Source organism: Pongo abelii, chromosome 3 (assembly GCF_028885655.2).
Source record: "Pongo abelii isolate AG06213 chromosome 3, NHGRI_mPonAbe1-v2.0_pri, whole genome shotgun sequence".
NCBI lineage: Eukaryota > Metazoa > Chordata > Mammalia > Primates > Hominidae > Pongo > Pongo abelii.
In genome coordinates, this window is record NC_071988.2 from 38,751,448 (window position 1) to 38,770,405 (window position 18,958).

General features: G+C 39.1%; 1 protein-coding gene across 1 annotated transcript in view; it reads left to right on the plus strand.

Annotated features, from left to right (window-relative positions):
• The first annotated feature begins 7,194 nt into the window (after positions 1-7,194).
• The window catches only part of KLB (klotho beta), a 46,491-nt gene continuing 34,727 nt past the window's right edge, over positions 7,195-18,958 (plus strand). The window contains exon 1 of the mRNA XM_003776442.4: positions 7,195-8,076. Within this exon, the coding sequence (XP_003776490.2) occupies positions 7,252-8,076 (825 nt within the window). The 5' untranslated portion in view covers positions 7,195-7,251. The remainder of the gene's footprint in view (positions 8,077-18,958) is intronic.

Sequence of the window (18,958 nt, forward strand, 5' to 3'; positions counted from 1 at the left end):
GCTGCAGCAAGAGAATCGCTTGAACATGGGATATGGTGGTTGCAGTGAACCGAGATTGTGTCACTGCACTCCAGCCTGGGCAACAGAGCAAGACTTCATCTCAAAATAAAAAAAGAAAAAAAAAAAAAAAGGCCGGGCGTGGTGGCTCACACCTGTAATCCCAGCACTTTGGGAGGCCGAGGCAGGCAGATCAGGAGGTCAGGAACTCAAGACCATCCTGGCTAACATGGTGAAACCTTGTCTCTACCAAAAATACAAAAAATTAGCCAGGTGTGGTAGCATGCACCTGTAGTCCCAGCTGCTCAGGAGGCTGAGGCAGGAGAATGGCATGATCCTGGGAGGTGGAGGTTGCAGTGAGCCGAGATCGTGCCACTACACTCCAGCCTGGGCGACAGAGCAAGACTCTGTCTTAAAAAAAAAAAAAAAAAAGCCATGTGAAACAAGCAGAAATTAAAATCATGTTGCCACAAGCCAAAGAATGTCAAGAGCCACCAGAAGAGTCAAGGAAGGGTTCTCCCTCAGAGCCTTCAGAGGAAGCATAGCTCAGCTGATGCTGATTTTGGATAACTGTAGAAGCTGAAATCCAAGAGAACTTGCCACTTGCCCATTTGGAAACCACCACAAAGTAATCAACTGCAACACATTATTTGACACAAGAAGGCGATAAGAAAAAAGGGTTGCTTCAAGAGTTTGGTGGCAGACTTCATATTTTTTTATTAAAAAAACACATTTTGTTTTTACCAAAAAAAAATAAAAAAATCTTGTATCTTGCATCCTTGCTGTAATCACTTATTAGGGCCAGGATTCTTTGGTTGGTTCTTTAGAAGTTTTTACATAGACAATCATTATCATCTGTGAACACAGTTTTGTTCGTTGCTTCCCTGTCTATATGTTTTATTTATTTTGTTGTTGTTGTTTTACTGCATTAGCTACAACTTCCAGCGTAATGTTGAATAGAGGTGATGAGAACAGACATCCTTGCCTTATTCCTAATCTTAGTGGGAGAGTATCTAGTTTCTCAAATAGACTTTTTTTTTTTTTTAAGAGGCAAGGTCTTACTATGTTATCCAGGCTGGAGTGCCGTGGCGAGTCACAGGCGCAATTATACTGCACTAAAGCCTCGAACTCCTGGCTCATGCAATCCTCTTGCCTAAGCCTCCCAAGTAGCTAGGACTATAAGTGTACACCACCACGCCTGGGTTTCAATAAACTTTTACATCTAATATCAACTATTTGTATTCTTTTAATGTTCATTTCTGGGTTTTGTTGTTGTTGTTGTTCTGAGACACAGTCTCACTCTGTCATCCAGGCTGGAATGCAGTGGCACGATCTCAGCTCACTGCAACCTCTGCCTCCAGGGTTCAAGCGATTCTCCTGCCTCAGCCTCCCAAGTAGCTGGGACTACAGGTGCACACCACCATGCCTGGCTAATTTTTGTATTTTTAGTAGAGATGGGGGTCTCACCATGTTGGCCAGGCTGGTCTCGAACTCCCAACCTCAGGTGATCCACCTGCCTCAGCTTCCCAAAGTGCTAGGATTACAGGCATGAGCCACTGCACTGGCCCATTTTTGTTATTAAAAGTTAAAAAATCAGATTAAATATACAAAAGAAGAAAAATAACTATGACCTTTAGCTTACTGTCCAAACACAATATGGCAAAATGTGGGCATTTTCTTATAATTTCTATGTGTGGTTATTGTCCAAATGGTTTTTAAAGTATTTTAATGCTACTATATATTCTCTGAAAATGTTAATGACTCTACAACATTTTATGAATATTCAAATGAATATTCCATGCCTTAGATAAGTATTCCCCTATGGATGGATCTTTAAATTATTTATAATTTTCCTCTGTTATAAATAATATTGCTATAAAAATATTTTTGTATGGATGACTTTATATATTTAGAAACAATTCATTACAATATATTTTGGAAATTCTTGAATCAAAAAATTTTAGGTTCATGGTATATTGGAAAATTACTTTCCATGTGGTCGGACACAGTGGCTCAGGCCTGTAATCCCAGTACTTTGGGGGGCTGAAGCAGGTGCATCACTTGAGGTCAGGTGTTCAGAACCAGCCTGGCCAACATGGTGAAACCCCATATCTACTAAAAATATAACAATTAGCACCTGAGGCAGGAGAATCGCTTGAACCTAGGAGGTGGCGTTTGCAGTGAGCCGAGATCACGCCACTGCATTCCAGCCTGGGTGACAGAGAGAGAGACTCTGTCTCAAAAACAAACAAACAAAAATAGCCAGCTGTGATGGTACGCGTTTAAATAATCCCAGCTACTTGAGAGGCTGAGGCAGGAGAATTGGTTGAACCCAGGAGCCAGGGGTTGAAGTGAGCTGAGATCACGTCACTGCATTCCAGCCTGGGCGACAGAGCAAGACTCTATCTTTAAAAATATATATATATATATACTTTTCGTAAGTATCGTACAAACTTACATTGCAATCAACAATCTAATCAACATTGGTTTTCATCACTTATCATTTTTATTTTTGCTAATTTTATAAGATAAAATATTGGCCAGGCACAGTGGCTCATGCCTGTAATCCCAGCACTTTGGGAGGCCAAGGCAGGCGGATCACCTGAGGTCAGGAGTTCGAGACCAGCCTAGCCAACATGGTGAAACCCCGTCTCTACTAAAAGTACAAAAATTAGTCAGGCATGGTGGTGCATGCCTGTAATCCCAGCTACTTGGGAGGCTGAGGCAGGAGAATCACTTGAACCTGGGAGGTAGAGGTTGCAGTTAGCCAAGATCGCGCCACTGCACTCCAGCCTGGGTGACAGATCAAGACTCCATCTCAAAAAAAAAAAAAAAGATTAAATATTATATACCTCTTTTTATGTATGTTTCTAATTACTCATGGTTTAATTTTTTATTAGCCACATTTTTCATTAGTTGCATTTCCTCTTTTGTGTATTTTTTAATTCATGTTGTTTGGCCATTTATCTGTTAGAGATTTAGTGGCTTTCTTGTTGATTTGAGTGAATTACTTATGGCCATTTGCCTTACTTTGGCCATTTGCCTTCTAGATTTGCTTTGACATTTTCCAAGTTTGTTATTTGCTGTTAAATTTTTTTTTTATATTTTAATTATAAATTATTTATATATCATCATATGTAAATAGAATAATATATATAATCTACACATTTACATAATTTAATATTTACTTCTGTTTTCTTTTAGTTTTCTGTGGCTATATTTTTTAAATTGTGGTAAAATCAAGTAATATGAAATTTACCATCTTAACCATTTCTGTGGTTATACATTTTTGAATTAAATATATTTGTGAGGATCTAAGATATTACATTTAAAATTTTATTTTCATAAATAGTAGTATTGTACCAACTCCATTCATTCAATAGACAATTATTAATCATTTACTCTGATAAGCAATGATAAAAATTTAGATAGGAGATATTCTTACAGTGTGGTGGAGGAGACAAACAACTCCAGGATTATGTGATAAATGCAGTGATAGAGGTATACACAGTCTACTATAGCTACTTTTTTTTTCTTAGTAGAGATGAATTCTCACTATGTTGCCCAGGCTAGTCTTGAACACCTGAACTCAAGTGATCCTCCTGCCTCAGCCACCCAAAGTGCGGGGATTACAGGTGTGGGCCCTCATGCCCAGCCTACTATAGATACTCTCATTCATTCAATATATAGTTTAGTGACTACTATATGTCAAGTACCATGCTGGGCCACAGACAATCAACAGGGAACCAGTCATGGTCCCTGTTTTGGTTTTTAAAAAAGAGAGAAAGAGAGAAAACTTACACTCAAACAGGGGATACAGATACATTTATTGTGTGGTTAGCTGATTTATTGTGTGTCATAATAGAGAAAACATGGGCTGCCATGGGAAAACAGAAGATCCATCTAAATCCAATCAGGCTAGGGAGTCATAGAGAGTCAGAAAGGCCTTACTAACGCAGGAACAGAAGACCAAATACCGCAGGTTCTCACTTATAAGTGGGAGCTAAATGATGAGAACACCTGAACACATAGAGGGAAATAACACACTGGGGCCTATCAGAGGGTGGAGGGTCGGAAGAAGGAGAAGATCAGGAAAAAAAACTAATAACTACTAGGCTTAATACCTGCCTGATGAAATAATCCATACAGAAAACACCCATAACACAGGTTTACCTATGTAACAAGCTTGCACATGTGTCCCTGAACTTAAAAGTTAAAAAAAAAAAAAAGACGGCGGAGCGCTGTGGCTCACACCTGTAATCCCAGCACTTTGGGAGGCCGAGATGGTCGGATCACGAGGTCAGGAGATCGAGACCATCCTGGCTAACACGGTGAAACCCCACTCTACTAAAAATACAAAAAATTAGCCAGGCGTGGTGGCGGGCGCCTGTAGTCCCAGCTACTCAGGAGCCTGAGGCAGGAGAAAGGCGTGAACCCGGGAGGCAGAGCTTGCAGTGAGCCGAGATCCTGCCACTGCACTCCAGCCTGGGGGACAGGGTGAGACTCCGTCTCAAAAAAGAAAAAAAAGATAGACATGAGCTAGATGAAGGGAGAAACATACTCTGTGCAGAGAGCACACATACCAAGGTACAGGGGTACAAATGAGCAGGCTGTGTATCCCTTAGTCAACTGAGAGAAGTGAAGCTAAAAATGTGGGCAGGAGCCAGAACAAATTGTTTTTTATGCTAAATCCTGGCATCATGTCCTGAATAATCTTTCCCTTTCACATAAAAATAATATTAACACATAACTTACTAGGTGTCAGTTTCTGTTCCAAGTGCCTTACATGTACTGGCTCATTTGTTTCTTTATTCCAGAGAAAACCATTTGGTTCAGTGTATTAACTCGTTTAATTCTTAAAATAATCCATGAAGTGCATATTATTATTATGCCTTTTCTTAGTTAAGAGGAAACTGAGGGCAAGTCACACAGCTATATTTAAACTCAGGCAGTCTGCCTCTAGAGGCTCAATCTCCTTTTTTTTTTTTAGACAGAGTTTTGCTCTTGTTGCCCAGGCTAGAGTGCAATGGCGCAATCTCGGCTCACTGCAACCTCCACCTCCCAGGCTCAGGCAATTCTTCTGCCTCAGCCTCCCGAGTAACTGGGATTACAGGCATGTACCACCATGCCCAGCTAATTTTGTATTTTTAGTAGAGATGGGGTTTCACCATGTTGGTCAGGTTGGTCTCGAACTCCTGACCTCAGGTGATCCGCCCGCCTCAGACTCCCAAAGTGCTGGGATTACAGGTGCGAACCACTGTGCCCGGCCCCAATCATTTTTTTTTAGAGGTGAGGATAGTCTCACTATATTGCCCAGGCTGGTCTCAAACACCTGGCCTCAAGCAGTCCTCCCCACTTAGCCTCCTAAGTAGCTGGGATTATAGGTGTGAGCCACCTCATCTGGCACAGAGACAAAACTATTAACCACTCTACCTCTCATTCATATGTGATACTTCAAATATTTAAAACATTTATTTACTTATTTATTATTTTTTGAGACAGAGTCTCATTCTGTCACTCAGGCTGGAGTGCAGTGGTGCAGTCATGGCTCACTACAGCCTTGACCTCCTGGGCTCAAAGCAATCCTTCCACCTTGGCCTTCTAAAGTGCTCGGACTACAGGCATGCACGACCACACCCGGTTAGTTTTTAATTTTTTTTGTAGAGATGGGGCCTCATTATGTTCCCCAGGCTGTAAAACATTAAATTTTTTACAGGTTATTTGGAGGCTATCAATTCGGTACAGTATTTCTTTCTGTATGTGCATGTATTTTTTTCTGTATGTTTATCTTTATTCCAGAATCATGCTGAAGGTAGTCTATACCTTTGCTATTTTCTTTTTCAGGTTTTTCTTTCCTTTTTAAAAATAAATATTGCCTATTCTTCAAGGGAACTTTCATAATAATTTTCACTCTTTTTTTTTTTTATTTTGAGACCGAGTCTTGCTCTGTCCCCCAGGCTGGAGTGCGGTGGTGCAATCTCAACTCACTACAACCTCCACATCCCAGGTTCAAGAGATTCTCCTGCCTCAGCCCCCCAGATAGCTGGGATTACAGGTGCCCGCCACCATGCCCAGCTAATTGTATTTTTAGTAGAGACGGGGTTTCAACATGTTGGCTAGGCTCATCTCGAACTCCTGACCTCAAGTGATCTGCCTGCCTTGGCCTCCCAAAGTGGTGGGATTATAGCCATGAATCACTGTGCCTGGCCTTTCACAATAATTTTCTTGAACTAAAATTTGGGATTAGGCCAGGCATGGTGGCTCACACCTATAATCCCAAGCACTTTAGGAGGCCGAGGCAGAAGGGCTGTTTGAGCCCAGGAGTTCAAGACCAGCCTGGGGGACATAGCTAGACCCCACCTCTACCAAAAAATCACAAATCAGCTGGGCATGGTGGCACGTGCCTGTTGTCCCAGCTACTCGGAGGCTGAGATGGGAGGATTGCTTAAGCCTGAGAAGTTGAGGCTGTGGTGAGCTGTGATGACACCACTGCACTCCAGCCTAGGCTACAAAGCGAGACTCTTATTAAAATTAATTAATTAATTAATTAATTAAAAAATTAGAGATTAGAGAATTTTAGTTAAGTTAAGCAAATAAAATAAAATGAGAGATTAGAGGATTTTAGTTAAGTTAAATGTATTAAATTGAAAAATATTTCATTTTTCCATCCACAAAGTGCTATATTTTCTCACTCAAGTCTTCTCTCAAATCTACCAATACATTTTTACAATTTTCCTAAAATAGGTAACATTTATTAAGATTGTTCTTAGATGTGTTATAATTTTGTGGAGAAGTGTAATCTCTTATTGTGTTTTCTAATTCTTTACTATTGGTATGTAGGAATGCTATATACTTGTATATGTTATTTTTCTTGATATATGAGATTATAAAATTTCCACACAAAAACTCTAAAACTAGAAAAGCTATATACCTTATTCAATAATGTTCAAAACATTCAGAAAAGATTTGGGTCAATATGAAAGGCACACAGAAAATAATGTGATTTTAATTCATTGTTTACATATGTGTTAGATACACATTCAAACTCCTGTCACCGATGCATTTTCATCTAATTTTTCCCATAATGAGAGAGAAGGAGACGCGATGGTGACTGCAATAGGGCCACCTCCCTCAAATTACGTTGCTCTCCGTGACCCATCCTCAGTCTCCCAGTTCAAGCTAATCATTGACAGAGCTTTACAATCACAAGCTTTTACTGAAGCTTTGATAAGACAGTCCAGCAGTTGGTGGCAAATGAAGCCAGGCTGTGCGGCAGGATCTCCAGGGAATGAATGGATTTTCTTCAGCACTGATGAAATAACCATACGCTATAGGAATACAATGTCCAACGGGGGATTGCAAAGATCTGTCATCCTGTCAGCACTTATTCTGCTACGAGCTGTTACTGGATTCTCTGGAGATGGAAGAGCTATATGGTCTAAAAATCCTAATTTTACTCCGGTAAATGAAAGTCAGCTGTTTCTCTATGACACTTTCCCTAAAAACTTTTTCTGGGGTGTTGGGACTGGAGCATTGCAAGTGGAAGGGAGTTGGAAGAAGGATGGAAAAGGACCTTCTATATGGGATCATTTCATCCACACACACCTTAAAAATGTCAGCAGCACGAATGGTTCCAGTGACAGTTATATTTTTCTGGAAAAAGACTTATCAGCCCTGGATTTTATAGGAGTTTCTTTTTATCAATTTTCAATTTCCTGGCCAAGGCTTTTCCCCGATGGAATAGTAACAGTTGCCAATGCAAAAGGTCTCCAGTACTACAATACTCTTCTGGACGCTCTAGTGCTTAGAAACATTGAACCTATAGTTACTTTATACCACTGGGATTTGCCTTTGGCACTACAAGAAAAATATGGGGGGTGGAAAAATGATACCATAATAGATATCTTCAATGACTATGCCACATACTGTTTCCAGATGTTTGGGGACCGTGTCAAATATTGGATTACAATTCACAACCCATATCTAGTGGCTTGGCATGGGTATGGGACAGGTATGCATGCCCCTGGAGAGAAGGGAAATTTAGCAGCTGTCTACACTGTGGGACACAACTTGATCAAGGTACTGTACAGCTAGCTTCTTATTATAGCTTCAGAAAACACTAAGAATTTACCTTCTGCCTCAGTAATTCTCTTCACTGAAATCAAGGCAACTGATTTTAAGCTAATTCACAAGATCTATCCTTAAATTTTGTATTTAAGTTAGTGTATGTTTTATTTATCTAAGCTATTTTTAATGTATTAATCCAATTAGTTTTTTCAAAAGTTGCACTTTGAGGCTATTTTTAAATCTACCATTATACACTACAGTGTGAATATATGAGCTTACTTTCATTCTGTGGGAAAACAGTGCTTCATAAATTTAATTGTTGGAACCCTTTTCTGACAACATGCAATCGTTTCAGAATTATCTTAAGGCACAACCATTTCAAATATGTATTTGTTGTTAAGTATAGCTAACTTAGCTAATAAGTAAATAAAGTAAGTAAATAAGTAAGCTAAATAAATGTTAGCTAACTCATGCATATTAAATACAGAAATTTAAATATACTTTACATTTGATTTTATTTGTGTTACACAGCAAAAAAGAGAGGATTAATTGTTATGGGAGCTAAACACATTTCTTCCCATAAGAACTGGGAAGAATGTACTCTACTAAAGCAATTTTCAAGCAGTATATTTCAAAAGCTAGAGATTATGTTGAGAAATGTTAAAATTAGTAAAACGATAGTGAAAATACAAGCAAAATAATAGGTAATATTTACTGAGTACTTATTATGTACCACAGACTACATTAAGTATTTTACATACATCGTCACAGTTGATCCTCTTAACAGCCTTATGAACTAGTCTTATTATTCTTCCCATTTAAAAGATGAGGAAACTGAAGCTTAATGAGATTAAATAATTTTCCCAAGGTTAGTGAGTAAAATACAGCTGTTGTGGACGTGGATTTTTTAGTTGACAACATAATTAACACTAACTATCTTCATTAAGAATGCTTTGAAAGGAAGACTCAGGAATTTGCAAGAGATTTAGCCTCACATTGAGGCTAATATCTAGAATCGAATTTAACTTTTTGAGTCAAACAGTTTACTTAGGAAAAATAAATTATTCTGCACACCTGTTACATTTTAAAAATGAAAAAACTTTATCAATATAATTTTATAATGTGCTACAAAAAGTAATTTAATTATTAATAATCAAAAGCTAAATATACAGAAATAGAAAAAACATACAGCAACATAAAATAATTCCACATCTAAATTTGTACATACAAAAATATCTGCTATCACTTCTTTTCTTTTTGAACTTTTCTGGATTATTACACTTATGCATTGTACTATGGTTTCAGACACATCTGCTCTTGCAGTAAACAGATTGCATTATGATTTCAAGGTCATTTGCATATCTTCGACTAGAGTTGTATATAGAACATATTAATGTGTGGGTATACTGTGATTTGACAAAATAAGACCTTAAAGGGTCGAAATTGTATAGGTATTTAATAGTTGTCAAGATTATGCATACAAAAGTTAGAAAAATATTCCTCTCATTTAGTCCTTTTAATTTTTTTTTTTTTTTTCTTAGACAAAGTCTCACTCTGTCACCCAGGCTGGAGTGCAATGACGCAGTCTCGGCTCACTGCAACCTCCACCTCCCAGGTTCAAGCAATTCTCCTGCCTCAGCCTCTCGAGTAACTGGTACTACAGGCACGTGCCACCAGCCCAGTTAATTTTTGTGTTTTTAGTAGAGAGGGGTTTCACTATGTTGACCAGGCTGGTCTCGAACTCCTGACCTCGTGATCCACCTGCCTCAGCCTCCCAAAGTGCTGGGATTACAGGTGCGAGCCACTGCGCTCAGCCAGTCCTTTTAATTATTAAAACAATTCATGCTCATGTACATTTAAAAATATCAGATTGGGCCGGGCGCAGTGCCTCATGCCTGTAATCCCAGCACTTTGGGAGGCCAAGGCAGGTGGATCACAAGGTCAGGAGTTCGAGACCAGCCTGGCCAACATAGTGAAACCCTCTCTACTGAAAACACAAAAATTAACTGGGTGTGGTGGCACGTGCCTATAGTCCCAGTTACTTGGGAGGCTGAGGCAGGAGAATCCCTTGAACCCGGAAGGCAGAGGTTACAGTGAGCCGAGATCACGTCACTGCACTCCAGCCTGGGCGAGAGCGAGACTCTGTCTCAAAAAAAAATAAATAAAAAATAAAAATATCACATTGTACCAAAGGATCTAAAGTGAAAAAGTTAAATCCCTCTCCCTCTTCTCACCTGACAATCCCAGGCCAAGGACACTACTGTTAATAGTTTCTTATACATTCTTTTTAAAGTTTTCTATGCAGATACATGCACGAATACGTTTATTTAACCTTTGTATAAAGAAAAATATTCTAAAAGTCATTACCTGGAAAAATGTCAACAATTAGAGTTTTCATGAAAATGTATTTTAAGGATTAACGCCTTAAAATTGGCTGATAAGAATAAACAGGCAAAAAGCTTTAACAGATATTGCTTCCAAACGTAGTTGATAAAATGACATATTTTCAGATGTTTTTCTTTTCCTCTAATTTGAGATATTCTCTGCCTTTAACACAAAATTAGCACTTTCTGATAGTGAGATACATTTTGTTATTTTAAATGGAGGGATATGTTTCCCAACTACTGTGTTTTCCAAATAATGTTTGTATTGCCTTAAAAGTTCTAAATCACTAGACTAAATAAATGGTGTGAGGGGTCCTTGAAATCAGTCAGAAAGTGAAATACACTGCATGGCCCAGTGACTTATAGCACTAAAGAAATCTTGCAATGATTTGGTAGCCCGAGGTGAACTTGTTTTTCTCACTTGTCCCCTCGCCGTCTTGACTTTCACGTAGAAAACATTAATTTGATATTTTATGTTGCAATGAAGTATTTCTTCCTTATCCTGCCCCCTTGTGACCCAGAAGAAGCATTCTTTAGGAATAGTTTTTAGACAGAAAACATTTATTAAGCTATACAAGCCTAATATAAAACTGAATTCTGGGGGGTATGGACCCCTTCATTCTCCACTTCTCAGATACAGAAAAGGTTTCATAGTGGCTATTGGGGTCCTTTTCGTTCCAGAATGATCTGGAAAACTCCATCTCGGTTTGAAATGTTCCCATATGGAGGAAACCAGAATGGTCCAGAGGGTCCCAAGACTGACTTGCTATTTAGATTCCACTTTATTGCAGATCTAGGGAGTACCTTAATGCAAGTCTAAGACTCAGGTAAAAATTTTCCATAATCACACCTACTAATGGATGAATCAACTCTAAGTTTTTGTTTTTGTTTTGTTTTGTTTTGAGAAGGAGTTTTCCTTCTTGTTGCCCAGGCTGGAGTGCAGTGGCACAATCTTGGCTCACTGCAACCTCCGCCTCCCGGGTTCAAGCGGGAGCCTCAGCCTCCCGAGTAGCTGGGATTACAGGCATGTGCCACCACCAGCCTCCCGAGTAGCTGGGATTACAGGCATGTGCCACCACGCCTGGCTAATTTTTTGTACTTTTAGTAGAGACGGGGCTTCTCCATGTTGGTCAGGCTGGTCTGGAACTCCCGACCCACCGCTCCTGGCCTCAACGCTAAGTTTTTTTTTGAGATGGAGTCTTGCTCTGTCACCCGGGCTGGAGTGCAGTGGCTCTATCTCGGCTCACTGCAAGCTCCGCCTCCTGGGTTCACGCCATTCTCTTGCCTCAGCCTCCCATCAACGCTAAGTTTTTAACAGTATTTGAAATAGAATGAGGATGTATTTTTTGGCTTGGCCATTTTTTTTTTTTAAGACAGTCTCACTCTGTCACCCAGGTGGGAGTGCAGTGGCTTGATCTCAGCTCACTGCAACCTCCACCTCCCGGATTCAAGCGATTCTCCTGCCTCAGCCTCCTGAGTAGCTGGCATTACAGGCGAGTGCCACCCCGCCCAGCTAGTTTTTGTATTTTTAGTAGAGACGGGGTTTCACCATGTTGGCCAGGCTGGTCTCAAACTCCTGACCTCAGGTGATCTGCCTGCCTCCACCTCCCAAAGTGCTAGGATTACAGGTGTGAGCCACTGCGCCTGGCCCTGGCTTGGCCATTTTTAAGCATGGTAATCATCACTTTAAATATCATCTCTAGGCCTGGCATGGTGGCTCATACCTGTAATCCCAGAGCCTATGAGTTCGAGACCAACCTGGGCAACATAGCAAGACCCCCGTCTCTATTTAAAGAAAAAAGAAATAATATCTGTATATTCTAAGTGAAGTAACTCAGGAATGGAAAACCAAATACCATATGTTCTCTCATATAGTGGGAGCTAAGCTATATACATAACCAAGCTTATGTATGCATCTGCATACCCATAGCTTAGCTCCCACTATATAAGAATGATACAATGGACTATATATACAGAATGATATATACCTACATACAGAAAGATATACTCAACTTTGGAGACTCAGAACGGGGAAGCTGGGAGAGGAGTAAGGGATGAAAAACTACATATTGGATACAATGTATACTCCTCTGGTGATGAGTACACTAAAATCTCAGACTTCACCATTATACAATTCATCCGTGTAACCAAAAACCACTTGTACCCCAAAAGCTATTGAAATTTTAAAAATATTTTTAAAAAGAGAAATATTATGAACATTTACATTTCAAAAGGACATAAATAAATAAATATTATCTATACTCTTTGCAACAATCTTGCCAGGTAACTATTATCCTCATCTTACAGTGTGATATTTTGAATATGCGTGATATTGCTCCCCTACGTAAAATCCATTAGTGGCTCCCCCAAGCTTTAGGGATAAAGTCTCGATTTTTCACCAAGACCTTTGAGACACAATTCCCAGCCTCCTTCCCGGCCACTCTCTCATCCTCTTGCACTTCATATTCTATCATAACACACTACTGCCAGTGTCTCAGTCTCTCCTTACTATTTCTTTCCACCCAGCCTCAACTATTCCACTCTGTCTAGCTCAAATGCCCTCTTTACTTTGTGATAGTCACCACCTCCAAGTCATTCGTGCCCCTTTAGGATCTAAGTGCCCCTTCTGCTGGCTCCCATAAGATGGGCTTGTTTCTAGCATAGCACTCATACGACATGATACTTTTCCATCTCCCCAGCTAGACTGAGAGTTCTTTCAAAGGAGAGACAATTTTTGAATTTGCCTTTATGTTCTCAGCACCTAGCACAGAATATTTGTACATGTTAGGTGTAAATGTTGGTTAAATGAATGGTTTAGGATTTCTGTCTTAAATACTGTAATCAAAAACTAATCTCAAGTTCAATCTTCATATTTCATTGCATTATTGCAAACTGTTGAAATATTACTTATATTAATCGGGTAGTATATTAGTCAGGACTTTTTTGGTGGCAAGTTACAGAAATCTAATTCAAATTGGCTAAAGCAAAAAGGGGCAATTTCCTGGCTCAGTAACCAGACCACAGGGATGAATGGGCTCAGTGACCAGGAAGGCCCTTTATTTCAGCCTCTCACGTCCATTTCTTCCTCGGGTTGTGTCATTTTCTCCTTTGTAGAGGAAAGATTTCTCTCTCCCAAGTTTAGTTTTTTAAATCCCAGAAATGTATTTGGCCTATGCAGCAAAGCCCCAAGGGTTCACATTAGTAAAGGCAGTAATGTCTGTTTTCATTCTATTTTTAAATCAATAAATACATATAATAATTTAAATTTGTACATTTCCCTTTTAGAATGGAACATTTGAGAGTCTCTGAGTAAACATGCACAGAGGTTTGGGAAGGTGAGTTTGCTCATGAGACAATAACTCATTCTCTTTATTACTCCACTAAATATTGCCAAAGCGGGGCAGAGTTGCTCCTGCCTGTAATCCCAGCACTTTGGGAAACCGAGGGAAGAAGATCCCTTGAGCCCAGGAGTTCAAGACCAACCTGGGCAACATAGTTTTGTAGAGACAAGACAAACCTTGTCTCTACAAAAAATAAAAAATCAGCTGAGAGTGGTGGCACATGCCTGTAGTCCCAGCTACTTGGGAGGATGAGGTGGGAAGATCACTTAAGCCCGGGAGGTCAAGGCTGCAAGGAGCTATGATTGTACCACTGCACTCCAGCCTGGGTGACACAGCAAAAACCTGTCTCAGGAAAAAAAATAAATAAATTAAATTAAATACAATAAAACAAAAAATACTGCCAACTTCCATGACAGTTTTGACCATTTCATGACTTTAAAAATCTTTGTCTTTTACTAGTCATATTGGATTGGGGGAAAAATGTTATCTTTCATAGATAAATACTGTTTACATAGTACAAAGATTTCTCAAACCTGGTCACTATTGACATTTCGGGTCAGATAATTCTTTGCTGTGGTGGGCTGTCCTGTGCAATGGAGGAGTTTAGCAGCATCTAAACTCTACTCACTGGATGACAGTAGTTCCCCCATTTTCAGTGTTGTGACAATCAAAAATGTCTCCAGACCTTGCCAATGTCCCCAGGAAGTCAAAATTCCTCCCCCACACTCCACTGTTGAAAACCACTGACTTATTCTATAGTAGACAACTGGTTAAAGACATGAAGCACAAAGAACAAGGACATTGACATGTAACCAGTATGAGGGACATAAAAATGATTATTTTACACAATTGCCTCAAGGAGATCTTCACTAGATCTATAAGCTGCATACAGAAACTCAAAATTAATGTACAGCCTACACTGTTTTTAGAAAAAAACAACAACAGTGCTTTTAACATGTTAAAAGAGGAAATAATATTTAATCATCAACATGATTACATCTAGTTTGGCTTTTCACATATTGAGACTGAAGACTGTCCCTCCTGGCTTTGCCTTATTTGTGAAATTCTTGAAAGAGCTGCCTCCAAACCATTTTTCTTATATTAAGCATTAGTTATTTCTTAACCATTAATATTTTCTTATATTAACCATTCATGAACAAAACACTAATCTTACTTTTTTAAAAAACTTGTCCTTTCTTAAAAAGCAAAATCCGGCCGGATGTGGTGGCTCATGCCTGTAATCCCAACACTTTGAGAAGCCAAGGTGGGCACATCACGAGGTCAGGAGTTCGAGACCAGCCTGGCCAACATGGTGAAACCCCATCTCTACTAAAAATACAAAAACGAGCCAGGCGCGATGGTGGGTGCCTGTAATCCCAGCTACTCGGGAGGCTGAGGCAGGAGAATTGCTTGAACCCGGGAGGCGGAGGTTGCAGTGAGCTGAGATCGTGCCACTGCACTCTAGCCTGGGTAACAGAGCAAGACTCTGTCTCGGAAAAAAAAAAAAAAAAAAAGCAAAATTCAACTACTCAAACAAAATGTTACATAAGCAATGTTTATCCATTTTTGATGCTATAACATTGTGTTTCACAAAGTTTGGTGGGGGGTGGGTTTTTGGTTTGTTTTTTGAGAAGGAGTGATTCTCCTGCCTCAGCCTCCCAAGTAGCTGGGATTATAGGCATGTGCCACCACTCATGGCTAATTTTTATATTTTTAGTAGAGGCAGGGTTTCACCACGTTGGCCAGGCTGGTCTCGAACTCTGGGCCTCAGGTGATAGACCTGCCTCGGCCTCTCAAAGTGCTGGGATTACAGGCGTGAGCCACTGCACCTGTCCAAAGTTTGGTTTTTTATGTGTCACTTTATGTTCTATTTTTCTGGTTTTTTGTTTGTATACATATCTATACATATCTAAGTATCATTATCTACTATTGTTTACTAAAATATTTTTCTGTTATAAATATATTTTGAGGCCAGGTGCAGTGGCTCATGCCTGTATTCTCAACACTTTGGGAGGTCGATGCAGGAGGGTTGCTTGAGCTCAGGAGTTCGAGGCTGCAGTGAGCTGTGATCATGCCTCTGCACTCCAGCTTGGGTGACAGAGGGAGACTGCATCCCTAAAAAAATAAATAAATAAATAAATAAAATTTCAAAAATATTTAAGTCATAAAATGCTTTTCCTTATTACATAATGAAAATAATTTAAATAATGTGCATTATTGATTAGATGATAAAATGCCCAAATTTACATACATGTATTATTAGCATTTAAAATATTTATTTATTCTATTAATATTTTAAATTTAAATAGGCCTTAAAATACAATAGTCAATAAAATATATTTATATAAAATAAAGTATATGTCAACGCTTTTTATTTTTTTTATTACCACACACAAATGATGAAATAATTTTTTAAATTCCTCATGGGTTCAAGAGATTGCTTAACGCTGTGAAAGTGGCTTTCAGGATAAGATATGTTGGGAAACCCTACTCTAGGTCAAGGCCTCACCAACTTTTTCCTGAGCCTAGGATAAAACTGGATTTCTTTCCTATTTTTCCACTTCTTTGACTAACTTTTTTTAACATCTCCTGGCATAATTCCTTCACAGAAGCTCACACATGCTGGACACGTGTTAGGCATTCAATGCGTAATTGATTATTTTCAGTTTAAGGAAGATCTACCTTGTTCCAGAAAGGATTTAAACCTGCAACAACAACAAAGAAAGTGGATTGCAGACAGACACACACACACACACACACACACACACACAGAGGCATAAACATTAGTCTTTTCAGAACATGCAAATCAATTAGATATGTCTCTTTAAAATATTGTACATTAAAAACCCATCTTGAAATAAGCTGCAGAATTTTGATGACTGTTAAAACTCAGTGATGTGTTTATGAGGGTTTATTATTGTTTCTATTTTTGTGTATTATGACAATTTCCATAATTAAAAGTAAAAAATAAGTAGCATAAGAAGGTAAAGAGAATATTTTACATTTAAAAATAAAAGACTTTTTCCAACAAGAAACTAAAAAGAAATTTTTTTTAATCTTCATATATTTCTCTTCTTAAAGGCTCTGTTAAAATTATTAAACAAAATTTAGTATTTAAACTGCAAAAACAAGGGCCAAGTGCAGTGACTCATGCCGGTAATCCCAACACTTTGGGAGGCTGAGGCAGGAGGATTGCTTGAGTCCAGGAGTTCAAGATCAGCCTAAGCAACATAGTGAGACTTCGGTCTCTACAAAAAATAAAAATAAAAATAAACTAGGCATGGTGGCATGAACCTGTAGTTACAGCTACTGGGGAGGCTGAGGTGAGAGAATTGCTTGAGCTCAAGAATTCAAGTTTAAAGCTGTGATGGCACCACTGGACTCCAGCGTGGGTGACAGAATGAGACCCTGTCTCAAAAAGTAAATAATAAAACTGCAAAAACAGCCGTGAAAATGCCACCATCCACATGATTAATAGCTAAGCCTTCTTTGTCAACGGACTGCTGCAACTGCTTTCTTGAACATGAAAGGCTGCAGTGTTTCTTAGGCACATTTAAGTAAACAAAATGTCATTTTAAAGACTCTTTTGCCCAATCCCCCACCAATGTCTTGAAGATTAAGTGTAATATTTGGAAATGGAAATACTAGATGGAGCCTTTTTAGTTTGTCTTGGTTATGTAGAAGCAAAATCTTCAAGGATTATCTGAAATTATTTTCTTTAATTGAAAAAAAGGATTTTTTTAAACTCCCTTGGTAAAGTCAGGTTTCAGGAGAATAACATATCATAATTAATTTGTGCTAAGTCTTACAGCTAAAAAATTAGCCAAGCTTTTTTTTTTTTTTAACAAAGGATGGAAGAAAGAGGGTTGAAACAAACAACAAAGCCTATTACTTTGTTCCTTCCACCACTTTCCCCTCCCACATCAAAAAAGTGGTTTTTTGTTTGTTTGTTTGTTTGTTTGAGACAGAGTTTCGCTCTTGTTGCTCAGGCTGGAGTGTAATGGCACGATCTCAGCTCACCATAACCTCCGCCTTCCGGGTTCAAGCAGTTCTCCTGCCTCAGCCTCTGAGTAGCTGGGATTACAGGCATGCACTGCCACGCCTGGCTAATTTTATATTTTTGGCAGAGATAGGGTTACTCCATGTTGGTCAGGCTGGTCTTGAACTCCTGACCTCGGCCTCCCAAAATGCTGGGATTACAGGCGTGAGCCACTGCACCCAGCCAAAAATGCTTTTTTTAAAAAAAGAAGAAAGAATAAAGAACAGTCTTAATTCTTAAAGTGAAGGATTGAGACAATTATTACAGATAACTTTTTGACATTCTATCATATTCTTTTAAATTATTATTATAAGAATTTTTATTGCACACATACTGTAATATCAGAAACATACTAGGTACCTGTAATATATTATCTCATTTAATTCACTCATCAGCTTAGCCAGGTAGGTGTTCTGAAACTCAATTTACAATTGATGAAACTGAGGCCCAGAGAAATTTGCCCAAGATTACATAGAGGATAAGTATCAAAGCCAAAATTAAAGTCTGATCTGTGTCAATCCAAGCTAGCAAGTTCTGATGACATAAATCAGCTGCCCCGCTTCAATGAAAAAAAATTTACAGCTTCAAAACCCATGTCTGTCACTTGTTTTGATACTGTCTCAGCAGATATTTTACTTTGCTTTGCTTATTAAAAGACCAAAACAATCTCTCTACGTGTTTAATTTGTCCATGAGATCTATGAACCATTTATCCCCTGACTCATATATTAAAAGTTGGGTTTTTCATTTGTCCTTATGATTTTAATTATTTGCTCAAAATTTAGCATCCCATTAAAGTGATGTTAAATCACTTAAGTGTGCCCTTGACAATATCTTTTTTACTTTTTTTGAAGAGTCTCGCTCTGTCACCTAGGCTGGAGTAGTGCAGTGGTGCAATCTCGGCTCACTGCAACCTCCACCTCCTGGTTCAAGTGATTCTCCTGCCTCAGCCTCCCGAGTAGCTAAGACTACAGGCGTGAGCCACCATGCCAGCTGATTTTTGTACTTTTAGTAGAGACGGGGTTTCGCCATGTTGGCCAGGCTGGTCTTGAACTTCTGACCTCAAATGATCCATCCACCTCAGCCTCCCAAAGTGCTGGGATTACAGATGTGAGCACTGTGCCCAGCCAT